General features: G+C 43.5%; 1 protein-coding gene across 2 annotated transcripts in view; it reads left to right on the plus strand.

Annotated features, from left to right (window-relative positions):
* The window catches only part of ITGAE (integrin subunit alpha E), a 64,844-nt gene that overhangs the window by 10,581 nt on the left and 33,902 nt on the right, over positions 1–20,361 (plus strand). For both annotated transcript variants that reach the window (XR_006608246.1, XM_004781946.3), the window contains exons 2-6: positions 8,008–8,128; positions 17,994–18,085; positions 19,310–19,377; positions 19,755–19,872; positions 20,085–20,216. Coding sequence is in view for 1 of the 2 variants with exons in the window: in XM_004781946.3 (XP_004782003.1) it covers positions 8,008–8,128; positions 17,994–18,085; positions 19,310–19,377; positions 19,755–19,872; positions 20,085–20,216 (531 nt within the window). In the remaining variant the exon portion in view is untranslated. The remainder of the gene's footprint in view (positions 1–8,007; positions 8,129–17,993; positions 18,086–19,309; positions 19,378–19,754; positions 19,873–20,084; positions 20,217–20,361) is intronic.

Consider the following 20,361-nt stretch of genomic DNA (forward strand, 5'->3'; position numbering starts at 1 on the left):
CCAATTTGGAGTTATAAATAGTGAGGCTGAGAACATTCTTGTACATGTCTTCTTGAGAACATATAGACACACTTCTACTGGTGATATACCTAAAAATAGAATTGCTGGATCATAATTTGTGCATATGCTCAGCTTGGTGATACTCCCAAATGGTTTTCTGAAACGGTTGTACTGATTTATGTTCTTACCAGTAGTATTTGAGAGTCCTAGTTGCTCCAAATCATTGCCAACACTTAGTATTATCTTTTTCATTTTCATCATTCTGGTAGTTGTGTAGTGATACTGTATGGTGGTTCTAATCTGCCTTTTTCTGAAGTCTATTGAGTGCTTTCTTATTTGATTACTGGCCATTTGGATAATATGTTGTGAAATGTCCTATTTCTATTAGCTTACATGCCTTTTTCTTACTGAGCTCTTAGAATTTTGCACATATTCTAAGTCTTCTGTCAGATATTTGTGTTGCAAATATCTTCTCTCACTCTTTATTCTCATAATGATGTCTTTTGATAAACAGAAGTTCTTAAGTTTAATGAAGTTCAGTGTATCAGTTCTTTCCTTTATGGTTAGTGCTTTTTGTGTCCTGTTTAAAAAATATTTGTCTACCCCAGGTCCTTTGTTTTCTCTTAAAAACGTTATTGTTTCATTTTTCACATTCAGTCCATCTAAATCCACATTTTAACCTATCGGGAATGTGTGTGTGTGTGTGTGTGTGTGTGTGTGTGTGTGTGTGTGTGTGTGTGTGTGTGTGTGTGAGAGAGAGAGAGAGAGAGAGAGAAAGAGAGAGAGAGAGAGAGAGAGAGAGAGGTAGATGGGGTGAGAATAGTCAAGATTAATTTTTTTTCAGTATTGATATTCAAGTGACCCAGCACCATTTATTTAAAAAATCATTCTTGGGCACCTGGGTGGCTCGGTTAAGTGTCTGCCTTCAGCTCAGGTCATGGTCCTGGGGTCCTGGGATCAAGTCCCACACTGGGGTCCCTGCTCAGTGAGGAGTCCACTTCTCCCTCTCCCTCTGCCTCCCACTCATGTTCTCTCTCTCTCTCTCTCTCAAATAAATAAAATCTTGAAAAAAAAAAAAAAGAAATTCTTTCCTGGGGCTCAGTGGATTAAAGCCTTCGGCTCAGGTCATGATCCCAGGGTCCTGGGATTGAGCCCCACATCAGGCTCTTTGCTCTGTGGGGAGCCTGCTTCCCCTTCTCTCTCTCCGTCTGCCTCTCTGCCTGCTTGTGATCTCTGTCTGTCAAATACATAAATAAAATCTTTAGGAAAAAAAATTCTTTCCTCATTGTTCTTCAGTGTTACCTTTGTCCTAAAATAGGTGATCATATGTGTTTGGACTCTCTGTTCCATTGGTCCATTTGTCTGCCTGGTTGGTCTTTCTGTCTGCCCTGTGCTAGTATAATTTGGTCTTAACTATAACTTTGTAATATTTTGATAGATGATAGTATGTTATCAAGTCTTACAAGTTTGTCTTTCTCCTTTAAGACTGTCTGACTATTCTTGCCCTATACAATTTCATATAAATTTTTAAATTGTCTTGTTAACATACCTCACCCTTCCCCAATAATTTGCTGGGATTTTGATTAGGATTCTATTGAAGCTATAGATCAGTGTAGTGATAACTGACAACAATACTGAGTTTTCATTCATGAACATGATCTAGCCCTCCGTCTATTTAGATCTTTAATCTCTCCTAATCTTTTCTAGTTTTCAGCATGGAGGTTTTGCATGTCTAACTAAAGTTAGACCTTTTTTTTTTTTTAAGATTTTATTTATTTATTTGCCGGGGGGAGGGTGGGGAATCACAAGCAGGCAGAGTGGCAGGCAGAGGCAGAGAGAGAAGCAGCCTCCCCACTGAGCAAGGAGCCTGAATATGGAACTCCATCCCAGAACCCTGGGATCACGACCTGAGCTGAAGGCAGCAGCCCGACCAACTGAGCCACCCAGTTGTCCCAAAGTTAGACTTATTTTTGAACATTTGATTTCTCTGTCTTTTGCTAATGGCATCTATAAAAATTGTTCACTGTTTATTTGATCATTGACGATATATAGAAGTACAGTGGTTCTTTGTATATTGCCTCTATATCATGGGGCGCCTGGGTGGCTCAGTGGGTTAAAGCCTCTGCCTTCGGCTCAGGTCATGGTCCCAGGGTCCTGGGATCGAGCCCCACATGGGACTCTCTGCTCGGCAGGGAGCCTGCTTCCTCCTCTCTCTCTGCCTGCCTCTCTGCCTACTTGTGATCTCTGTCTGTAAAATAAATAAATAAAATCTTAAAAAAGAAATTGCCTCTATATCAGTAACCTTGCTAAAAGTTCTTGTTAATTCTGTGTTAAAACAGTTTCTTGTTAAAACAGTGGATCTGTTGTATTTCTCAATGTACTTAATCATTTCATCTGCAAATAGTGGCAGTTTTATTTTTTCCTTTCTAATCTTTATGCTCTGTATTTTTTTTCTTATTGCTCTAAGTCCTCTGGTAAAATGTTTAGTAAAGTGGTGAGAGTGATCATTCTTGTCTCCTTCCTGATTTTAGGGAAAGCTTTCAGCAACTCACCAATAAGAATGATGTGTGCTGCAGATTTTTGGTGGATATTCTTGATCAGGTTAAGGAAATTCCTTCTATTCTGGTTTACTGTGATTTTTTTTTTAATCATAGACCCAGAGGAGATTTTATCAAATGCCTTTTGCCTCTATCATAATGATCATATGATTTTTTTTCTTTTTTTTCCCCTGTTAATGTGATAAGTCAATTATTATCAAATGTCAAACTGCCCTTCCATTTCTGAAAGAGACTCAACTTGGTTGTAATGTATTATTCTTTGATGTCACTAGATTCGATTTGCTAATATTTTGCTTAGGATTTTGACATCCATGTCCAAGAAAGAGATCTTTTATCCTTCATTGTATTGCTCCTGTCGGTTTTTCTCTGATTTTTGCTTGCTTGTTTTTAAAATCTTTGCTCTTGTTGGGTTTTAATATCAATGTTATTCTGGCCCCATAAAATGATTGGTAAGTGTTCTCTCAATTCTGTTCTCTGGAACAGTTTTTGCAAGATTGGTATTTCTTCTTTAAATGTTTGGAAGAGTTTTCAGGGAAGCCATCTGTGCTTGGAATTCTTCCTAAGGTTTTTAATAACCAATTTAATTTCTTTGATAAAGATTATTCAGCTTGCACTTTTTTCATCAGTTTTGGTAAATCTTTATTTCAAGGAATTTATCTATTTCAACAAAATTGTGAAGCATAGTGGCATAAACTGTATATACTATCCTCTTATTATTTCTTTATTTTATTTTACGTTTTCACTCTTACTATTTCTTAAATGTCTTGGGATCTATTCTGATGTCCTCTTTTTCATTCATATTGGTAATTTGTGTGGTCTTTTCTTCCTTGATCAGTGTTGCTAGGGGTTTATCAGTTTTATTAACCTTTTTTTAAAAACACACTTTAGCTTTGTTGATTTTCTCTACTATAAGTTAGTTTTCTGTTTCTTTGATATATGCTCATATCTCTATTCCTTCCTGGACTTTCTTTGGGTTTGATTTGCTGTTCTTTTACCTTCTTGAGATGAAAGCTTAGATAATTAATTTTTACCCTTTTTTTTTTTAACACATGCACTTAAGACTGTACATTTCCTCTAAGCCTTAACTATTTCCCACAAGTTTCGATTTGTTGTAGCTTAATTCTCATTTAGTTCAAGATATTTAAAAATTTCCATTGTGATTTCATTTTTGGCTTTAGGTTATTTAGAAGTGCATTGCTTAATTTCTGAGAAGTTCAAGGTTTGTTTTTTTTTTTTTTTTTTTAGTTTCCTTTTTGTTATTGGCTTCTAATTTAATTCCACTATAGTCAGAGAACATAGTCTGAATTATTTCAATCCATTGAAATTTATTGAGGCTTACTTTTTGATGCAACATATGTTTCAGTTTTGGCAAATGTTTCATGTGCATTTGAAAAATGCTTATTTTATCATTACTGGGTACAGTGTTGTATTAATCAGGTAAGTTTTGTTAATTGTGTTATTCAGATCTTCTATATACTCCTTACTGATCTTTTCATAACTTAAATGAAAGATTGTTAAAGCATTAAAGCCTCTCATTTTGGTTGTGGATTTTGTATTTTTCCTTTTAATTCAATTAATATTTTTATGTATTTTGAAGTGTTGTTATTGGATACACACAAATTTTAAATTTATATCTTCTTGGTAAATGAAGAACAACGTATTTGTATGTACGTATTTCTTTCTCTTCCTTATATAAAAGTCTGTAAACTTTTCCTTTGCCCAATGAATTTAATTTCTTTTTAAAATCTCTACTGCTAAGGGAAAAGCCATTAATTGGGGGGGGGGGGAAATTTCATCAATTTCAATGGAAAAACTGGTTCATAACATCCAGCCCAATACCCAAACAGCTTTCTCTGATGGAAAAAATTTATTAATTTGTCAATAAAACAAGTTTATTCTAAAAAATTTTGAATTTAAAAATACAATTTACATATACAACTTACTGCAATAAAAGTTTATTACCCTCATTAAAAGAGGAAATGAAGACTTGATGATGAGTAGTGGAGGATAGTTGTGAAGGAGTCATTATTATGAAAGCTATAATTTTCCTTCTGCACCATTTCTTCACGGTTTCTTCAGTCTTTTGGGTACTCGTGGTTATCTCGTATTCAAAATACCTTTAAAAATACCTATAAAAATAAATAGCACAGAAAAATACATTGAGGGTAAAATAAATACTAAACCTGAAAGTACCGCAAAATATATGGAATAGTTTATGCATTTAGCAGACTTCAGAGTCACAGAGTCTACTACCTCTCCAGCCCTTTCAATCGGCACATATATGCAAAACCAAAGCATTTGGGTTTATCCAAACAAGACAAGCCTTGCACATTTGTTTCCTGTGATATTGTTGGGCTAGAAACTGTTTTATTAAATTTAGTATGTTTTTGCCTAAAAGTATGATATCAAAACATTATTCCTTATAGCACGTTTATGTGCTGTATTTGGGGAAGAAAAAGGCATTGTACCACCATAAAAAAAAAAATGTTTTCCAAAAAGCAGCATCAGTTTTCAAGAGCCACTGCAAAAAGTTGTTCATTGAACAGTAGCTGAACAGATGCTGTTTACTGAACTTCACCTTGCTCTTTTTCTATGTAAATATACATTAGAGTTTTTACAGTGGAGTGGCAGACCATGCTTCTAAGAATTCCTTCTGGTAATTGGTATAATTGGTAATTGGTAATTGTATTGAGAGGGACAAGACTTGGAAGAGAAAGGTTGGGAGACTAATGAACGTATCCAAGCAGGGGACAATGAGGTCAGTAGGGCAGAACCAAGTCCCAACAGAGGCCCAGATGCATATGGGAGTTCTGAGAATGATAAAAGTGGTACTGCAAGTCTATGGGGATAAGATGAGCTATTCAAGAAATAATGCTGAGACAATTTCATTTGTGGAGAGAAAAAGTAAAACCTGGGTCGCTATTTTACTCCATACACAAAAGTATAGATGAATCAAAGATTCACGTGTAAGAACTGAAACAAATAAAAAAAAAACCCAATATAGAGGAAAATGTGAGTGAACTTAAAAAAATAATCACTGAGGGGCATCTGGGTGGCTCAGTGGGTTAAAGCCTCTGCCTTCGGCTTAGGTCATGATCCCAGGGTCCTGGGATCGAGCCCCACATCAGGATCTCTGCTCAGCAGGGACCTGCTTCCCTTCCTCTCTCTGCCTGCCTCTCTGCCTACTTGTGATTTCTCTCTCTCTGTCAAATAAATAAAATCTTTAAAAAAAAAAATCACTGAATGGGGAAGCATAACATAAAACTCAAGTCACAAGTGAAAAATGACAAACTATAGATGTGGGGAAAGATATCATGCAAGTTAAATAGCTAAGCGAGAAACAATATCTTTATCACATTGATAATTTCTTTTGATTCAAAAAGCTCTTACAAATTAATAAGAAAGCAATAAATACTTCATACAAATGGATAATGTATATGAATAGGCGGTAAACAACTTAAAAATTAAAAGGTTTTACCTCATTCATAATTTAAAAATATATTTTGGAAAAAAATAATAACTCTTTCAAAATAAGGATGAAAAAGTCTGCACACAGCCCAAGCTGTGCTGTGGGGAAACAGGACTTCTCCTATTCTGTTGTTGTTGTATGAACTGGCATAGCCTCTGTGAGGGGCAATCTGTCAATATCAATATTTCCTCAAAACTTTTTTAAAAATTTTTTAATTTATTTTCAGCGTAACAGTATTCATTGTTTTTTTGTACCACACCCAGTGCTCCATGCAATCCGTGCCCTCTCCAATACCCACCACCTGGTTCCCCCAACCTCCCACCCCCCTGCCCCTTCAAAACCCTCAGGTTGTTTTTCAGAGTCCATAGTCTCTCATGATTCACCTCCCCTTCCAATTTCCCTTATCTCCCTTCTCCTCTCTAACTCCCCTTGTCCTCCATGCTATTTGTTATGCTCCACAAATAAATGAAACCATATGATAATTGACTCTCTCTGCCCGTCTTATTTCACTCAGCATAATCTCCTCCAGTCCCATCCACGTTGCTACAAAAGTTGGGTATTCATCCTTTCTGATGGAGGCCTAATACTCCATAGTGTATATGGACCACATCTTCCTTATCCATTCATCCGTTGAAGGGCATCTTGGTTCTTTCCACAGTTTGGCGACCGTGGCCATTGCTGCTATAAACATTGGGGTACAGATGGCCCTTCTTTTCACTACCTCTGTATCTTTGGGGTAAATACCCAGTAGTGCAATTGCAGGGTCATAGGGAAGCTCTATTTTTAATTTCTTGAGGAATCTCCACACTGTTCTCCAACTTTTTAGTTAAAAATTTCAAATATACAGAAAAGTTGAAATAAATGTTCAGTGGAAAAGTATATACCACACTTCGATTTGACAGTTGTCAACATTTTGTTATATTTGCATTACCGCATATATATCATACATATAAACATGTATCTATATATCCATCTTCATATGTCCGTCTATCCTTCCATCAAGCCATCTTGTCTTTTGATCCATTTCAAAGTAAACTGCAGATGTTGGTATACATGATCCCTAAATATTTCAGCATACATGTCAACTAGGGTTTAATGTGTGTTTATGGTTCTTTTTTGAGGGAAAATTTACCTTCAGTGAAATACGCAAATTTTAAGTTGACCAGTCAGTGTGTTTTTGACAAATGCACTCATCTTTGTCATCCAAATTCCTTTCAAGATCTGGGATACTTCCATCAGCCTACAATATAGTATTTTTTACTATAGATCAGTTTTGCTGGTTCTAGAACATCATGTAAATGGAATTATATAGTAGATACTCTCGTGTAAAGCTTCTTTTACTCAGCACAATGATTTTTGTGATTTACCCATCTTGCTGTGTGTGTCAATTGCTCATTCCTTTGTATTCCTGAGTAGTCCATTGTATGAATACACCACAGTTAGTTTATCCCTTCCCCAGCTGATGGACATTTGGGTGGTTTCCAGTTGGGAACTATTATAAACAAAGCTTCTATAAACTTTCTTGTCCATGTTTGAAGACATGTTTTCTCTTGGGTCATTTGAATGGAGGGTCATAGATAGAATGTATGTATATCCTCTCCCTGGGGCTCACAGTCTATTTTAACTTTAGTACAAGACTCTGTCATGAGTATGTGCTATCTGACAGGTACAGAAATTGCATAGTGGGAGGTGTGAGAAGGTGGGAAGTACTTCTAGGGGAGAACAAGGGAAGGCTTCCTAGAGGATGAGGCCTTGATGCTGACACAGTTAAGTAGGAGGATTGGGGAGTGCAGAGTCTGGGTCAGACATGCCTACATTCTTGTCCTATTTCCACAGGAAAAAGATCCAGGGAGTCTCATTTTCTCATCTATAAAATGGGGATGATGACACCACAAGACGTGGCTGAATGATAGGAATCAAAGGCCCAGCCATGGCCTCAACAGGCACCTCTTTTGTTAAACATTCCTCTTTTCTCCACAGGCCTTGCTCCTCTGGTGGCCTTCAATGTGGATGAGGCCCAGATCTGGGTGACTCCTGAGGGAGACACACCCTATGTGCTCAGCTCCCTTCTGCACCAAGACCCCAGCACCAACAAGACCTGGTAAGTGGCGCCCAGCAGATGGGACGCATAACTGAGGATGCCTCTGGGGAGTCGGAACAAGCCCCAGAGAAGGCCTGCACACCCAACCCCCACAGTCTGGGGACAACCTTCCTTCATTTTCATAAGGGTGTGCAGGAGAGAGGCTGTGAGCACTGGGCCAATCCTGGCCGTCTTTACTGCTGGGGAGCAGGGACAGGATACGACCTCAAAACTATTTTAAAATAAAGTTTATTAAGGTTGTTTTGTCTCTTATAGAAGTAACACATGCTCAGTATAGAAATCTAGGGCAATGACAAAGAGATCAAAGAAAAAATGGAAACTATGAGGCAGCAGGGAATGTGGTTAAGATGCAAGTTGTGGGTCTGGTAGCCATGGGTCTGTGACAGCTTTACTCTGTACTTGTGCAAAGCACTCAACCCACAGCCTCTTTCTTATCTCCACAGAAGGGGTAGAGATTTCCCTACATCCCGGGGTTGTTGCATGAGACTATTTAAGTTAATGCACGTAAAGGATTTATTACAGTTTCTGGTCAAATGCAAACTCACTAAACATTGCATTTTCTGTTTTTAAAATCTCATCGGGGGGGCATCTGGGTGGCTCAGTCGGTTAAGTGTCTACCTTTGGCTCAGATCATGATCTCCAGGTCTCGGGATTGGGTTCCTGCATTGGGCTCCCTGCTCAGTGGGGAGTCTGCTTCTCTTTCTCTCTCCCTCTGCTCCTCCCACTGCTTATTCTCTCTCTCTCTCAAACAAACAAAAAATAAAACCTTAAAAAAAAAATCTCATCTGCACCCACTAGATAAGCCACAGATTTTAAATGTGGCAAAATTCTGCTGCTGAGGATGTGGGAACTTGTGGGGCTGTAAATTGGTATAAGCAACTCAGAGAATGGTTTTACCATATCTGGTAATGTCGCAGATTCCTTTGACCTGCCATTCCACTCCCAGATCTGGCCAACCTCAGAGATACTTCCAGGCACAAGTAAAGGTATTTACTGTAACATTTCTTGGAATAGTGAAAGACTGGAAATGGTCCTCATTAGGAAAATGGAAGAAAAGAGCTTTGAATCACATATGATGTGATATTAGAAGCAGGTAAAATTAATAAAATGAGAACAGTGGTTGTTAACTTGAATCATTCTTGAAACATAAGGTTAAATTGGCAGTTGTATAGTTATATATACCATGGTCATTTACTCAACAAATATTTAGAATGGAGCATAAATTATTTTTTTACTCTTTTTTTTTTTTACCATTTTTTTGGTTTGTTTTTTGTTTTTTAAATTAACATATAATGTATTATTTGCCCCAAGGGTACAACTCTTTTAATCATCAGTCTTACACAATTCACAGCACTCACCATAGCACATACTCTTCCCAATGTCCATAACCCAGACACCCCATCCCTCCTAACTCCCACTCCCCAGCAGCCCTCAGTTTTTTTCCTGAGATTAAGAGTCTCTTTTTTTTTTTTTTTTTTAAAGATTTTATTTATTTATTTGTCAGAGAGAGAGTGAGTGAGAGCGAGCACGGATAGACAGAGTGGAAGGAAGAGTCAGAGGGAGAAGCAGGCTCCCTGCAGAGCAAGGAGCCCGATGTGGGACTCGATCCCAGGACGCTGGGATCATGACCTGAGCCGAAGGCAGCTGCTTAACCAACTGAGCCACCCAGGCGTCCCTGAGATTAAGAGTCTCTTAAGGTTTGTCTCCCTCCTGATCCCATCTAGTTTCATTTTTCTCCTTTCCTACCCCCACAACCCCCTGCCCTGCCTCTCAAATTCCTCATATCAGAGAGATCATATGATAATTGTCTTTCTCTGATTGACTTATTTCGCTCAGCATAATACCCTCTAGTTCCACCCACGTCATTGCAAATGGCAAGATTTCATTTCTTTTGATGGCTACATAGTATTCCAGTGTGTGTGTGTGTGTGTGTGTGTGTGTGTGTGTGTGTGCCGCATCTTCTTTATCCATTAATTTATTTTAAAAGATTTTCTTTATTTATTTGACAGAGAGAGAGAGAGAGATCACAAATAGGCAGAGAGGCAGGCAGAAGCAGGCTCCCTGCTGAGACGAGAGCCCGTTGTAGGGCTTGATCTCAGAACTCTGAGAGCATGATCTGAGCCAAATGCAGAGGCTTAACCCATTGAGCCACCCAGGTGCCCTTCCATTCATCTGTTGATGGACATCTAGGTTCTTTCCATAGTTTGGCTATTGTGGAGATTGCTACTATAAATATTTGGGTGCACGTGCCCCTTCAGATCACTACATTTATATCTTTAGGGTAAATACCCATTAGTGCGATTGCAGGGTCATAGAGCAGCTCTGTTTTCAACCTTTTTAGGAACCTCCGTGCTGTTTTCCAGAGTGGCCGCACTAGCTTGCATTCCCACCAACAGTGTAGGAAGGTTCCCCTTTTAGAGCATAAATTCTTTTTTTTTTTTTTAAAGATTTTTTCTTTATTTATCTGACAGAGATCACAAGTAGGCAGAGAGGCAGGCAGAGAGAGAGGAGGAAGCAGGCTCCCTGCAGAGCAGAGAGCCCGATGTGGGGCTCGATCCCAGGACCCTGGGATCATGACCTGAGCCGAAGGCAGAGGCTTAACCCACTGGCCACCCAGGTGCCCCTAGAGCATAAATTCTTATGCTGTGGGGAGATAGACAATGAGCAAGCACGCAAAATATGTATTACATCAGATGGTGATAGTGGGGATATGATAATGTAGAAACATATCTTTAGTTTTGTCCCTTATTGTCACCAAAATGACTTTGAGCTACTTTGCTTTGAAGCCAGGATCCAGTCAGGGTTCCTGTGTCGCATATTGTGTCTCTTTATTCTCTTTTAACCTAGAGCAATTTTTCCTTTCCTTTCTATTCACAGTGGTCATATGGCTTTCTCTGTGCTTGCTCTGTGGCCCAGTCCTGCTCATGCCCTGCCCCAGACCAGTTCCCTCCCCATCCCCGCTGCTTTGCTTCTAGTCAGTGGCTTTCTTATACAGCACAATGAGCCATGAGCCCAACATCCAGACAGGCTTTGGGGGCAGAGCCGTATGAGGAGCTTGAGGTTTCTGGCTGAGTGGAGTTTCCCATTTTCCCAAGTTGAGCGTAGTAGAAGATCTGTTTGGTGGAAGATGGGTGGGCAGTAGCAGCTCCTGAGGCAGGCTTAAAGCCCTGGGACTTGGACCATGACCCCGCCAGCCAAGCATGCTTGGACCCCTTGCCAGACTGTGATTTCCTCACTGTACAGTGAAGAGGCTGGTGACCATGTAAGCGGGGAGGGCAGGGTCAATTGATTCATTCATCCACACATTCGGCAAGTATTTATGGAGCATCAACTCAATCACAGGCAAAGTGTGAGGATAAGACAGCAGAAGAGGCACAGTCCCTGCCCCCATGGAACCCTCTGGCTCATGAAGGAGATAGACAAGACAGGCAATGACAAGAGGAGCAATAGCTGCTCTGGTGGCGATGTCTAGGGTACTCTGGAGACATAGAAGCAGGTGTATCCCTTAGCCACAAGGCGTGCATCAACTCTGAACTGAGGAGATGAGTACGAATTAGTGTGAGAAGGCAGGGGAGGAGGAAGCCCTGCCAAGAGCAAAGTGGTCAGGAGCCTGGAAGTTAGCATGAGCAAAGTCAAGGAATAGAAAATGTCAGGGGGTTGAAACTGAGTGTAGTGAGTACTAGGTTGGGAGAGGTGGGTGGTGCCTGTTACCAAGGCCCTGGGGGTTTGAGGAGCCAGAAAGGTTTGAAACAGGGAGGGCTCGTGAGAAGGTTGTTAATCAGTTTTTGGCTGCAGGAGGATGAATTAAAGGTCAGTGTTTGTTGTGATTTTTTGTTTGTTTTGGTAAAATTTTTATGGACATTTGCCACACAGAAAAATGCACCATCATAAGCATGTAGCTCAGGGAATTTCACAAAATGAACCACCTGTGTAAGCAGCATCCAAACAAAGGAACAAAACATTACCAGCCTCAGGATGCCTGGGTGGCTCAGCTGGTTAAGCGTCTGCCTTTGGCTCAGGTCATGATCTCAGGGTCCTGGGATCAAGTCCTGCATCGGGCTCCTTTTCAGTGGGAAGCCTGCTTCTCCCTCTGCCTATTGCTCCTCCTGCTTGTGCTCTTTCGCTCTCTCTCTGACAAATAAATAAATAAAATCTTAAAAAAAAAAATACATTGCCAGTCTCACCTAAGCCCCCTCTAGCCTGGTGCTCCCTTTTAGGCACATCCCTTGCTGAGAGTTAATGCTCTGACCGCCTTCCATCTCCCTGGATTAGTTCTGCCTGTTCTTGAACTTATAAATGACACATGCTGTTATGTGGTTTGTTGTCAGGCTTCTCTCCCTCAGTATAGTCTGAATTTTGAAAGTGGTATTGCCTGAGACAATGATACTTATTCTTATTGCTCTCGGTCTTCCATTGTGTGAACAGTGCTGACGATGGGCATTTGGACAGTTTCCTTGGACAAATTATACTGCTTTCTGTGGACAGGTACACTTCCTTTTATCAGGCCTGTGCCCAGGAGTGGAATTGCTGAATCATGACTTGTGCGTAGAGCCAACATGTCGTTTCCCAAACTTGCAGTGCATGAGTGTTCTGGTTTCTCCCAGCATCAGTCCCAGTTATCTGTGACCTTATCTTGCCCAGTCCCCTCCGACCAGTACCGCAGCAGGGCCCTCTCCAACTCCAGGCCCCCTGCTTCAGAAACCAAGGTGAAAGGACATGGTGGATGAGAGGAGTTTGAAGCCCCTGGAGCGGAAGGCTCTGAGTCCACTACAAGGTGGGAGAAGAGCCTCGCTGGGCTCAGGAAAACCTCCTTGAACACCTGATGAAGCAGAGGGGGTTCATGGGAGGATGTGGTGGGAGGAACTTCTGGGTTCCTGCCACAAATGGTGAAGCCCAAGACCACGGACCTGCCTTGCTGAACAGGAAATGCACTGTCGGCTGCCCCAGGGCCACAGAGAACAGAGGAGGCTGGCCTCCCTGTGAATGTGTAATGTGTCTCTCTCACTCCCTTGTGCTGTTTCTCCCTAAAATAGAACACTCAGGACTGGCAGCAGCATGGGTGTGGTTGCTGCAGGGTGAAGTGAGTGGAACATAAAGAAGGCCTTCCACATCTGAAACTAATGTAACATTGTATGTTAATTAGACTTCAATAAAAATGCAAATGAACCCATTAAAAAATAAAACTGTGATAAAACTTGGGGGATGGGCACCCAGGTGGCTCAGTCGTTTAGGTGTCTGCCTTCTGCTCAGGTCATGATCCCGGGGTCCTGGGATGGAGCCCCATGTTGGGCTCTCTGCTCTGTGGGGAGCCTGCTTCTTCCTCTCCCTCTGCCTGCCACTCCCCCTTGCCTGTGTTCTCTCTCTGTGTGTCAAAAAAAATAAATAAAAATCTTTAAAAATTAAAAAAAAAAAAACTTAGGGAAAAAAGAAGGCCTTCTCCTGGGAGGTATGGGATTAGACTCAGAATGGACCTACCTAGGTTAGAGGTGGGTGAAGGCAGGAGATGGACGCTTCTAGCCCACGGTACAATAGGGTCCCCAGAGCTGTCAGCTGATGGTGGGTTTGGTTATTGTTAGTCATTCAGTCAACAAACCTGGAGGTCAAGAGACTACCCATCATGCGGGACGAATGGGTAGGCAACAGAGGCAGCTCAGACTGGGCCCCAGGCCACAGCACTGCATGACGATATGAATGGCAACCTTAGTTTCCACAGTTCACAGCCTGGACAGCTGTACATGGTAGTCTCTTGAGAACTCATAGTCTAGGCGAATATGGGGGTGGGTTCCAGTAGTCAGGGAGGCCTTGGAGGGGGTCAAGTTGCTCCTTTTGGGAAGACTTTCTGAGGAGCTGGGGTTTAGGATGACTGTTGGCAGGAGAAGGAGGTGGGAAGGAAGTAGTTTGGGCAATGGCCTGAAGGAGGAAGGAGAGCCGAGGCTATTCCAGGCCTGGGCCTCCACCACCAAACCATGATCTAGAATGGAGGCTAGTTTTGCCCCCACCTCTATGGGGGGGAGGGAATGAGGTGCTAGACGGAGGGCTGAGGTTCAGGCTGGGGTGGAGTCTGGAGCTGAGGCAGGGTTGCTGAGCAGGCGACCTATTTTGGGAGCTCAGCTGCAGAACCCACAGAGCTGCCCCTCTGCTCATCAGCCCTGCCCCACATTAGACCCCTTACCCACCGCCTGAGCGGTCATTCAGTCAGTATTTAGCCATATTTACTGATCCCCAGTTCTGTGCCAGTCGTTCTTCCATACTCTGGAAATAACATGGTAAACAAGATTAGATGTGATCCTTGAGGAACTTACGGTCTAGTGTGGGGGGAGAGATTTTAAGCACATAAGCAAGTAAACAGGATACTATAGAACGTAACAAGTTCTGTAAAGGAAATAAAACAAGGTGACATGAAGCTGAGCAGGTGTGTTGTGAGGTGGGGCTGGTTAGAGAAAGCATTTATGAGGAGGTGACCGTTAAGCAAGGCTAGGAGATGAAAATGAGTCAGACTTGGGGAGTGAAAAGCAGGGCTTCCAGGCACAGGGCACAGCAAGGCAGAAGGCTTGAGCAGGCAAGAACTCGGGCTGTCCAAAGAAGGGGCTAGAACAGAAGCCAGCCAGTGTGGAGCTGGAGCTTAGAGAACAAAGAAATGGGAAGAGAAGGGCACCTGGGTGGCTCAGTGGGTTAAAGCCTCTGCCTTCAGCTCAGGTCATGATCCCAGGGTCCTAGTATTGAATCCCAGATCAGGCTCCCTACTCAGCAGGGAGTCTGCTTTCTTGGACCCTCTCCCCACTCATGCTCTCTCATTCACACCCTCTCTCTTAAATAAATAGATAAAAATCTTAAAAAAGAAAAAGAAATGGTGAGAGGAGGTCTCAGAGGCAGGAAGGGCTAGACCAGCAAGGCCCTGTAGGGTGCATCAGGGAGTACGGACTCTTTTTCTTTTCTTTCTTTCTTTCTTTTTTTTTTTTTTTTTAAAGATTTTATTTATTTATTTGACAGACAGAGAACACAAGTAGGCAGAGAGGCAGGCAGAGAGAGAGAGAGAGAGAAGCAGGCTCTGCACCAAGCAGAGAGCCCGCTGCGGGGCTCGATCCCAGGACTCTGGGATCATGACCTGAGCCAAAGGCAGAGGCTTTAACCCACTGAGCCACCCAGGCACCCCCGGACTCTTTTTCCAAGTGCACGGGAGGCTACTGAAGCAGGGGAGTAACACGGTATAAACTGTAAGGGTAAATTTCAAAAACAAACACTACCAGTTAGGAGACGAATATCATAGACCAGACAAGGTGCTGATGGCCAGGATGGTGATGGGGAAATGGAGAGAAGAGGTGCTCTGTAGATATAATTTGGATGAATAATCCATAGGGTTTACTGATGGACTTGATGCAGGGATGAGTGAAAAGATGAGGCAAAGATGTACCCAGGCTTCAGGCTTTATAAGGTAGTGGTTGGTGCTACCATCTATTGCCTTGGGGAAAATGGAAAAACACAGGCTTGAGACACCTGGGTAGCTCAATCGTTAAGTGTCTGCCTTGGGCTCAGGTCTTGATCCCAGGGTTCTGGGATCCAGCCCCGCATCAGGCTCCCTGCTCCACATGAAGCCTGCTTCTCCCTCTCCTATACCCCTTGTTGTGTTCCCCCTCTCTCTGTCAAATAAATAAATAAAATTTAAAAAAAAGAAAAAGAAAAAGAACAAAAAGCACAGGCATGGGAGGACAAGACTCCCAAGTTCTGTTTAGACAATCTAAAGTTTAAGAGGCCAGTTAGGGGCCAGTTAGCCATTGTATTTGTTTCCTATGGCTGTGGTAACACCCACGAAATTAGTGGCTTAAAACAACACAAATTTATTATCTCACAGATCTGGAAGTCAGAAATCCAAAATAGGTCTTAATAGGCTAAACTCAAGGTGTGTTAGCAGGGCTGTGTTCCTTCTGGTGGCTCAAGGGGAGAATCTGTTTCTTCACCTTTTTCAGTTTCCAGAAGCTAGCCACATTCCTTGGTTTGGGGCCTTTTCTTCCACCTTTAAAATCAGCTGTGTAGCATCTTCAAATCTTTCTCTCACTCATCCTCTTGTCTTCCTCTTATAAGGACCCTTGTGATTACATTGGGTCCACCTAGATAATCCAGAATAATTTCCCTTATTTCAAGATCCATAACTTAATCAAGTCTACAAAATCCATTTAGCCACGAAAGGAGCATATTCACAGGTTCTGGGAATCAGGACCTGGACATCTGTTGGGGTGGGGGTGTGTTTCCTACAGCTATTTCCTAGATCCTATATCAGACAGGTTATGCTGGTCTGACTTCTGGTGGAGGGACCCTAGGGCCACAGAACTTCAGCATTTGCAGGTGTATTGAAACCATGGGATTGGAGGGGATTACTAGGGAGAATGTGCTAGCAAGGAAAACAGGGACCAAGCCCCAAGGCTCAAACAACATTTAGAAATTAGACGGTGGGGGTGCCTGGGCAGCTCAGTGGGTTAAAGCCTCTGCCTTCAGCTCAGGTCATGATTCCAGGGTCCTGGGATCGAGCCCCACATTGGGCTCTCTGCTCCGCAGGGAGCCTGCTTCCTCCTCTCTCTCTGCCTGCCTCTCTGCCTGCTTGTGATCTCTGTCTGTCAAATAAATAAATAAAAATGTTTAAAAAAAGAAAGAAAGAAAGAAATTAGACGGCGAAGAAGCCAACAAAGGAGTCTGAGAAGGAGTATTGAGACAGGAAGGGGGAAAGGAAAGGAAAGTATTTCAAGGAGGGGGTGGTCACATGTCCAGGCATGCTGAGAGGTTAAAGGTGAGGACCGAGAGGTGTCCATTAGATTTGGCAGTGTGGGGACCACTGTTGACCTTTGACAATAGCTGTATCAGACGGTGGAATCAACCTGGGGTGGTTAAGCTGGGGGTGGGAGCATGTACACAGGTGTAGACTTAATATTATTCTTCTTAATCCATGGAGATAAGTAAATGATCTATTTCATAATTATAATAGAGTGACAGGAAGTGAGGAAGTGGAGATGGTACCTCATTCTTGCCACCCAACCCACCATAGCTGCATCGTGATCTTTAGAAAGTACAGAGTAATATTCCCCATTATAAAGTCCTCCATGACTTCCTACTGCCCGCAGCACAAAGATCTTGGAACTGGTTACCAAAGCCTATTACCAAAGCCCAGCTTTGGGCCCCCTTCCTCAATGCTCCCTACTCAACCCAACCCCTAAGATGGGGAACTCACTCCCTGTCTTGAGACAGACCAGTTCTCCCTGGGCAGTGCGGATAATGAGAATGCTTAGGCTGACACTGGACTCTGCTGTCTCCCTGGGCTTGGGATGAGGGGCGAAGTTTGCCATTGGGAATCATATCTCTGGAGGCTGCCTTAATGTGGCTAAAGTGCTCCCCCCTCAAACCTCCATTTCTGACTGACCCAGAGGGTAGGAACACCAACACACTCTTCTCAGGAAATACTATTACTGAGGCCAGGTGGGGTGGTTTCCCTGGCAGCCACCAGAAAGCCAGCACCCCAACAGAACCAACTGTCTTGCTGATGGCTTCCTGGTACCTACCCACCCTTGCCCCAAAGAGTATATCACCCCCATCTCTGTCAGGGGGAGTCAGCAGGCAGAGAGCAGATACATTTAACCATTTCCTGCCTGGAGCTATATAAAGGTAAATACTGAGCAAAAGCTTTCCACATAATGCAGAATCCGCCATTCTGGGCTGGAAGTCTGTCTGCCTGCCCCATATCTGGACCTCCTCCATTAGTTTTCCAGATAGGGAGCCTGCGAGCCTGTGGACCTGGAGTGGGAAGACTATGCCTGGGCAGGCAGAAAAGAGAAGGGAATCATTGGCCAGCTCAACTTTGCTGTCTACCTTTCCAACTCAGGCTCCTGGTCACCGGCCCTCAAACCAAGGAGGAAGGAGGCCTCCTGCATTGTTGTTCCCTCATCCAAGATAAGATCTCTTGCAAAAGAGTAGGTAAGTCTGCCTCAGTTTTGGGCAATGCCCCTAGACCTCCTTCCAAGGAATTCCATTTTTCTGGGCCAAATCATTTGAACCTAGTCCAGTCCCTCCACCCTAGATTCTACCACCACCCCCAGTAGGTCTTCTACCCCAATGCCCAATCCTATCCCAACCCAATCCTAATCCCCAGCCCATCTTTCCAGACCCAGTCCTAACAAAAATGATACTTAAAATGTATTGAGTGCTCACCATGCGGCTGGCACTCTGCTAAGTGTTCACTTTAAATCCTCAAAATCACAGAATCACACCATTTTATATAAGAGGAAGCTATCGTTCAAGAAGTCCTTTGATTGCCAGTATGACTAAGGTCGTGCATCTGGCATTGGCAGAAACAGCTGGCAAACCCAACTCTGTCTGATTCCAAAACCCAACCTGTCCCAACTCATCACACCTCAATGGAATCCAGTCTTACCCCTCCCAACCTGTGGCCATCCTAACATCTAGCATGGGGACTGGCATATATTAGGCACTCAATAAATGCTATGAACAATGAATGGAACTAATTAATCATTAACCAACTCTACGCATCCCACGGAGTCTCACTTAAGTCCTACATTTGCTGATGACCCTTCGACTGTGTGTGGTAGAGTCCTTGTCTCTGTGAGACATACGATGTTGAACAACCTCACTCTGCTTTAGAGGAGATGCAAGCTGGCAGGGCAACTGGGTGATCCTATGGCTCAAAATGGCGTCTCCTGAGGCCCACAGGGTAGAGGGAAAGGAGTGAGGTACATTTTCTTGGGGATTCCCCAGGGACAGAACTTTGAGAGTGGGGAGTTCATCGATCCATATAGCCAGGCCTTTAACATCTTGTACACCTCCCTGGTGCTGCACACACCCACCAGCTAGTGCTTCTCTACCCTCCTGCCCCTGCAGACCATGAGCCCCTGTAAGAAAATCACCAGCTCTCAGTTATTTCTAGATCCCTAACACCATCCAGCATGAGGCCAGACAGAGCAGACATCACAGGGCATCTGTTGAATGAGTCAGTGAATAAGTCTGACGAATAGGCACGTTGCTCTGAGCATGTCTAAGCCTGTGCTTGAAGGCCCCTCAGCCAGCTTCTAGAGGCTGCGCTGAGTGACCAACAGTTCTTTATGGGGCCCTGTGACATCTGACCTTGGCTGAAGTGTTGCCTCCCAGCATCCCTCCCTCCTTACCTGGCCTTAACTGTTTCAGAGACTGTCCCCATCCCAAAGGGGAGGTACCGGGGAGTGACAGTTGTTCGGAACCACCACAGTGTTTTGGTAAGTGTGCGTGAGATGGGACGGTAGAGGACTTAAGGGAGGGGGGCACTAACCCTGTGGTTGACCAGTGTTAATACCAGTCTGACTGGTATATTCTCAGGGCTGAGCCCAGCTATCTCCTTGGTACCAACCACAGGGCTGACCAAGGCTCTAACCTGGGTATATCATGTGATGCAGCACACTGACCCAAGTGCTTAACCTCAGCTTTGACCCCATCATGCTCCCACCCCTGCTGAGGCATAAACAAGCTCTTCCTACATCCTCTGCCTCGTTGATGAACTTGATTCTGGCATGGGATTGATGGTGTAGCTGTGATTAGGGTGACTGTGCTGAAGGTGACTTAGGCTTTCTCCTCCCTTTCTCCCCCTCTCCCCTAGATCTGCATTCAAGTGCGGACCCCGCAGCCCCACAGTCTCAGCTCAGAACTCACAGGGACCTGCAGCCTACTATCCAACAACTTCCAAAACCACACCCAAGTCCACTTCTCCAACCTTGGTAAGGTTTGGACACTCACTGACCTTGGACATCCCTGAAGAGGTCTCCTTGGGTCTCTACAAAGAGGCACAGCAGGGCCACAGAGGCCCAGAGAGGGGAAGGCAAGCCTAGGCCCCTGTGAAGGGAATCAGGGCAGAACTAAATGTGGGCCTGCCTGGAGGTGAACAAGGAGGCTGTCTGACTCTGAGTTCTTCCATGTGTGTTTTTTAAAGAAAATCTGGATCCCAGTGCACACGTGGATGACAGAGAGTGCTACAGGAACAAGAAAGGCAACACAGAGAAGCCAGCCAGGTGGCGCCGGGCTCTGAAGATACAGGAGGAGGAGGAGGAGGAGGAGGAAGCTGGTGAGGAAGGGCAGATCTCTAGGCTGGTGACCTCCAGGAGTGAGGTGTGCCCAGGTCTGGAAGATGGGGAGCAGTGGCTAGATTCCATAGACCTGGCCAGTCCCAGCTCTGTGCCACCCCCACAACCATATGAAAGATGGGGAAA

The sequence above is a fragment of the Mustela putorius genome, unplaced genomic scaffold (genome assembly GCF_011764305.1).
Source record: "Mustela putorius furo isolate JIRA1106 unplaced genomic scaffold, ASM1176430v1.1 tig00000867_pilon_pilon_pilon, whole genome shotgun sequence".
NCBI lineage: Eukaryota > Metazoa > Chordata > Mammalia > Carnivora > Mustelidae > Mustela > Mustela putorius.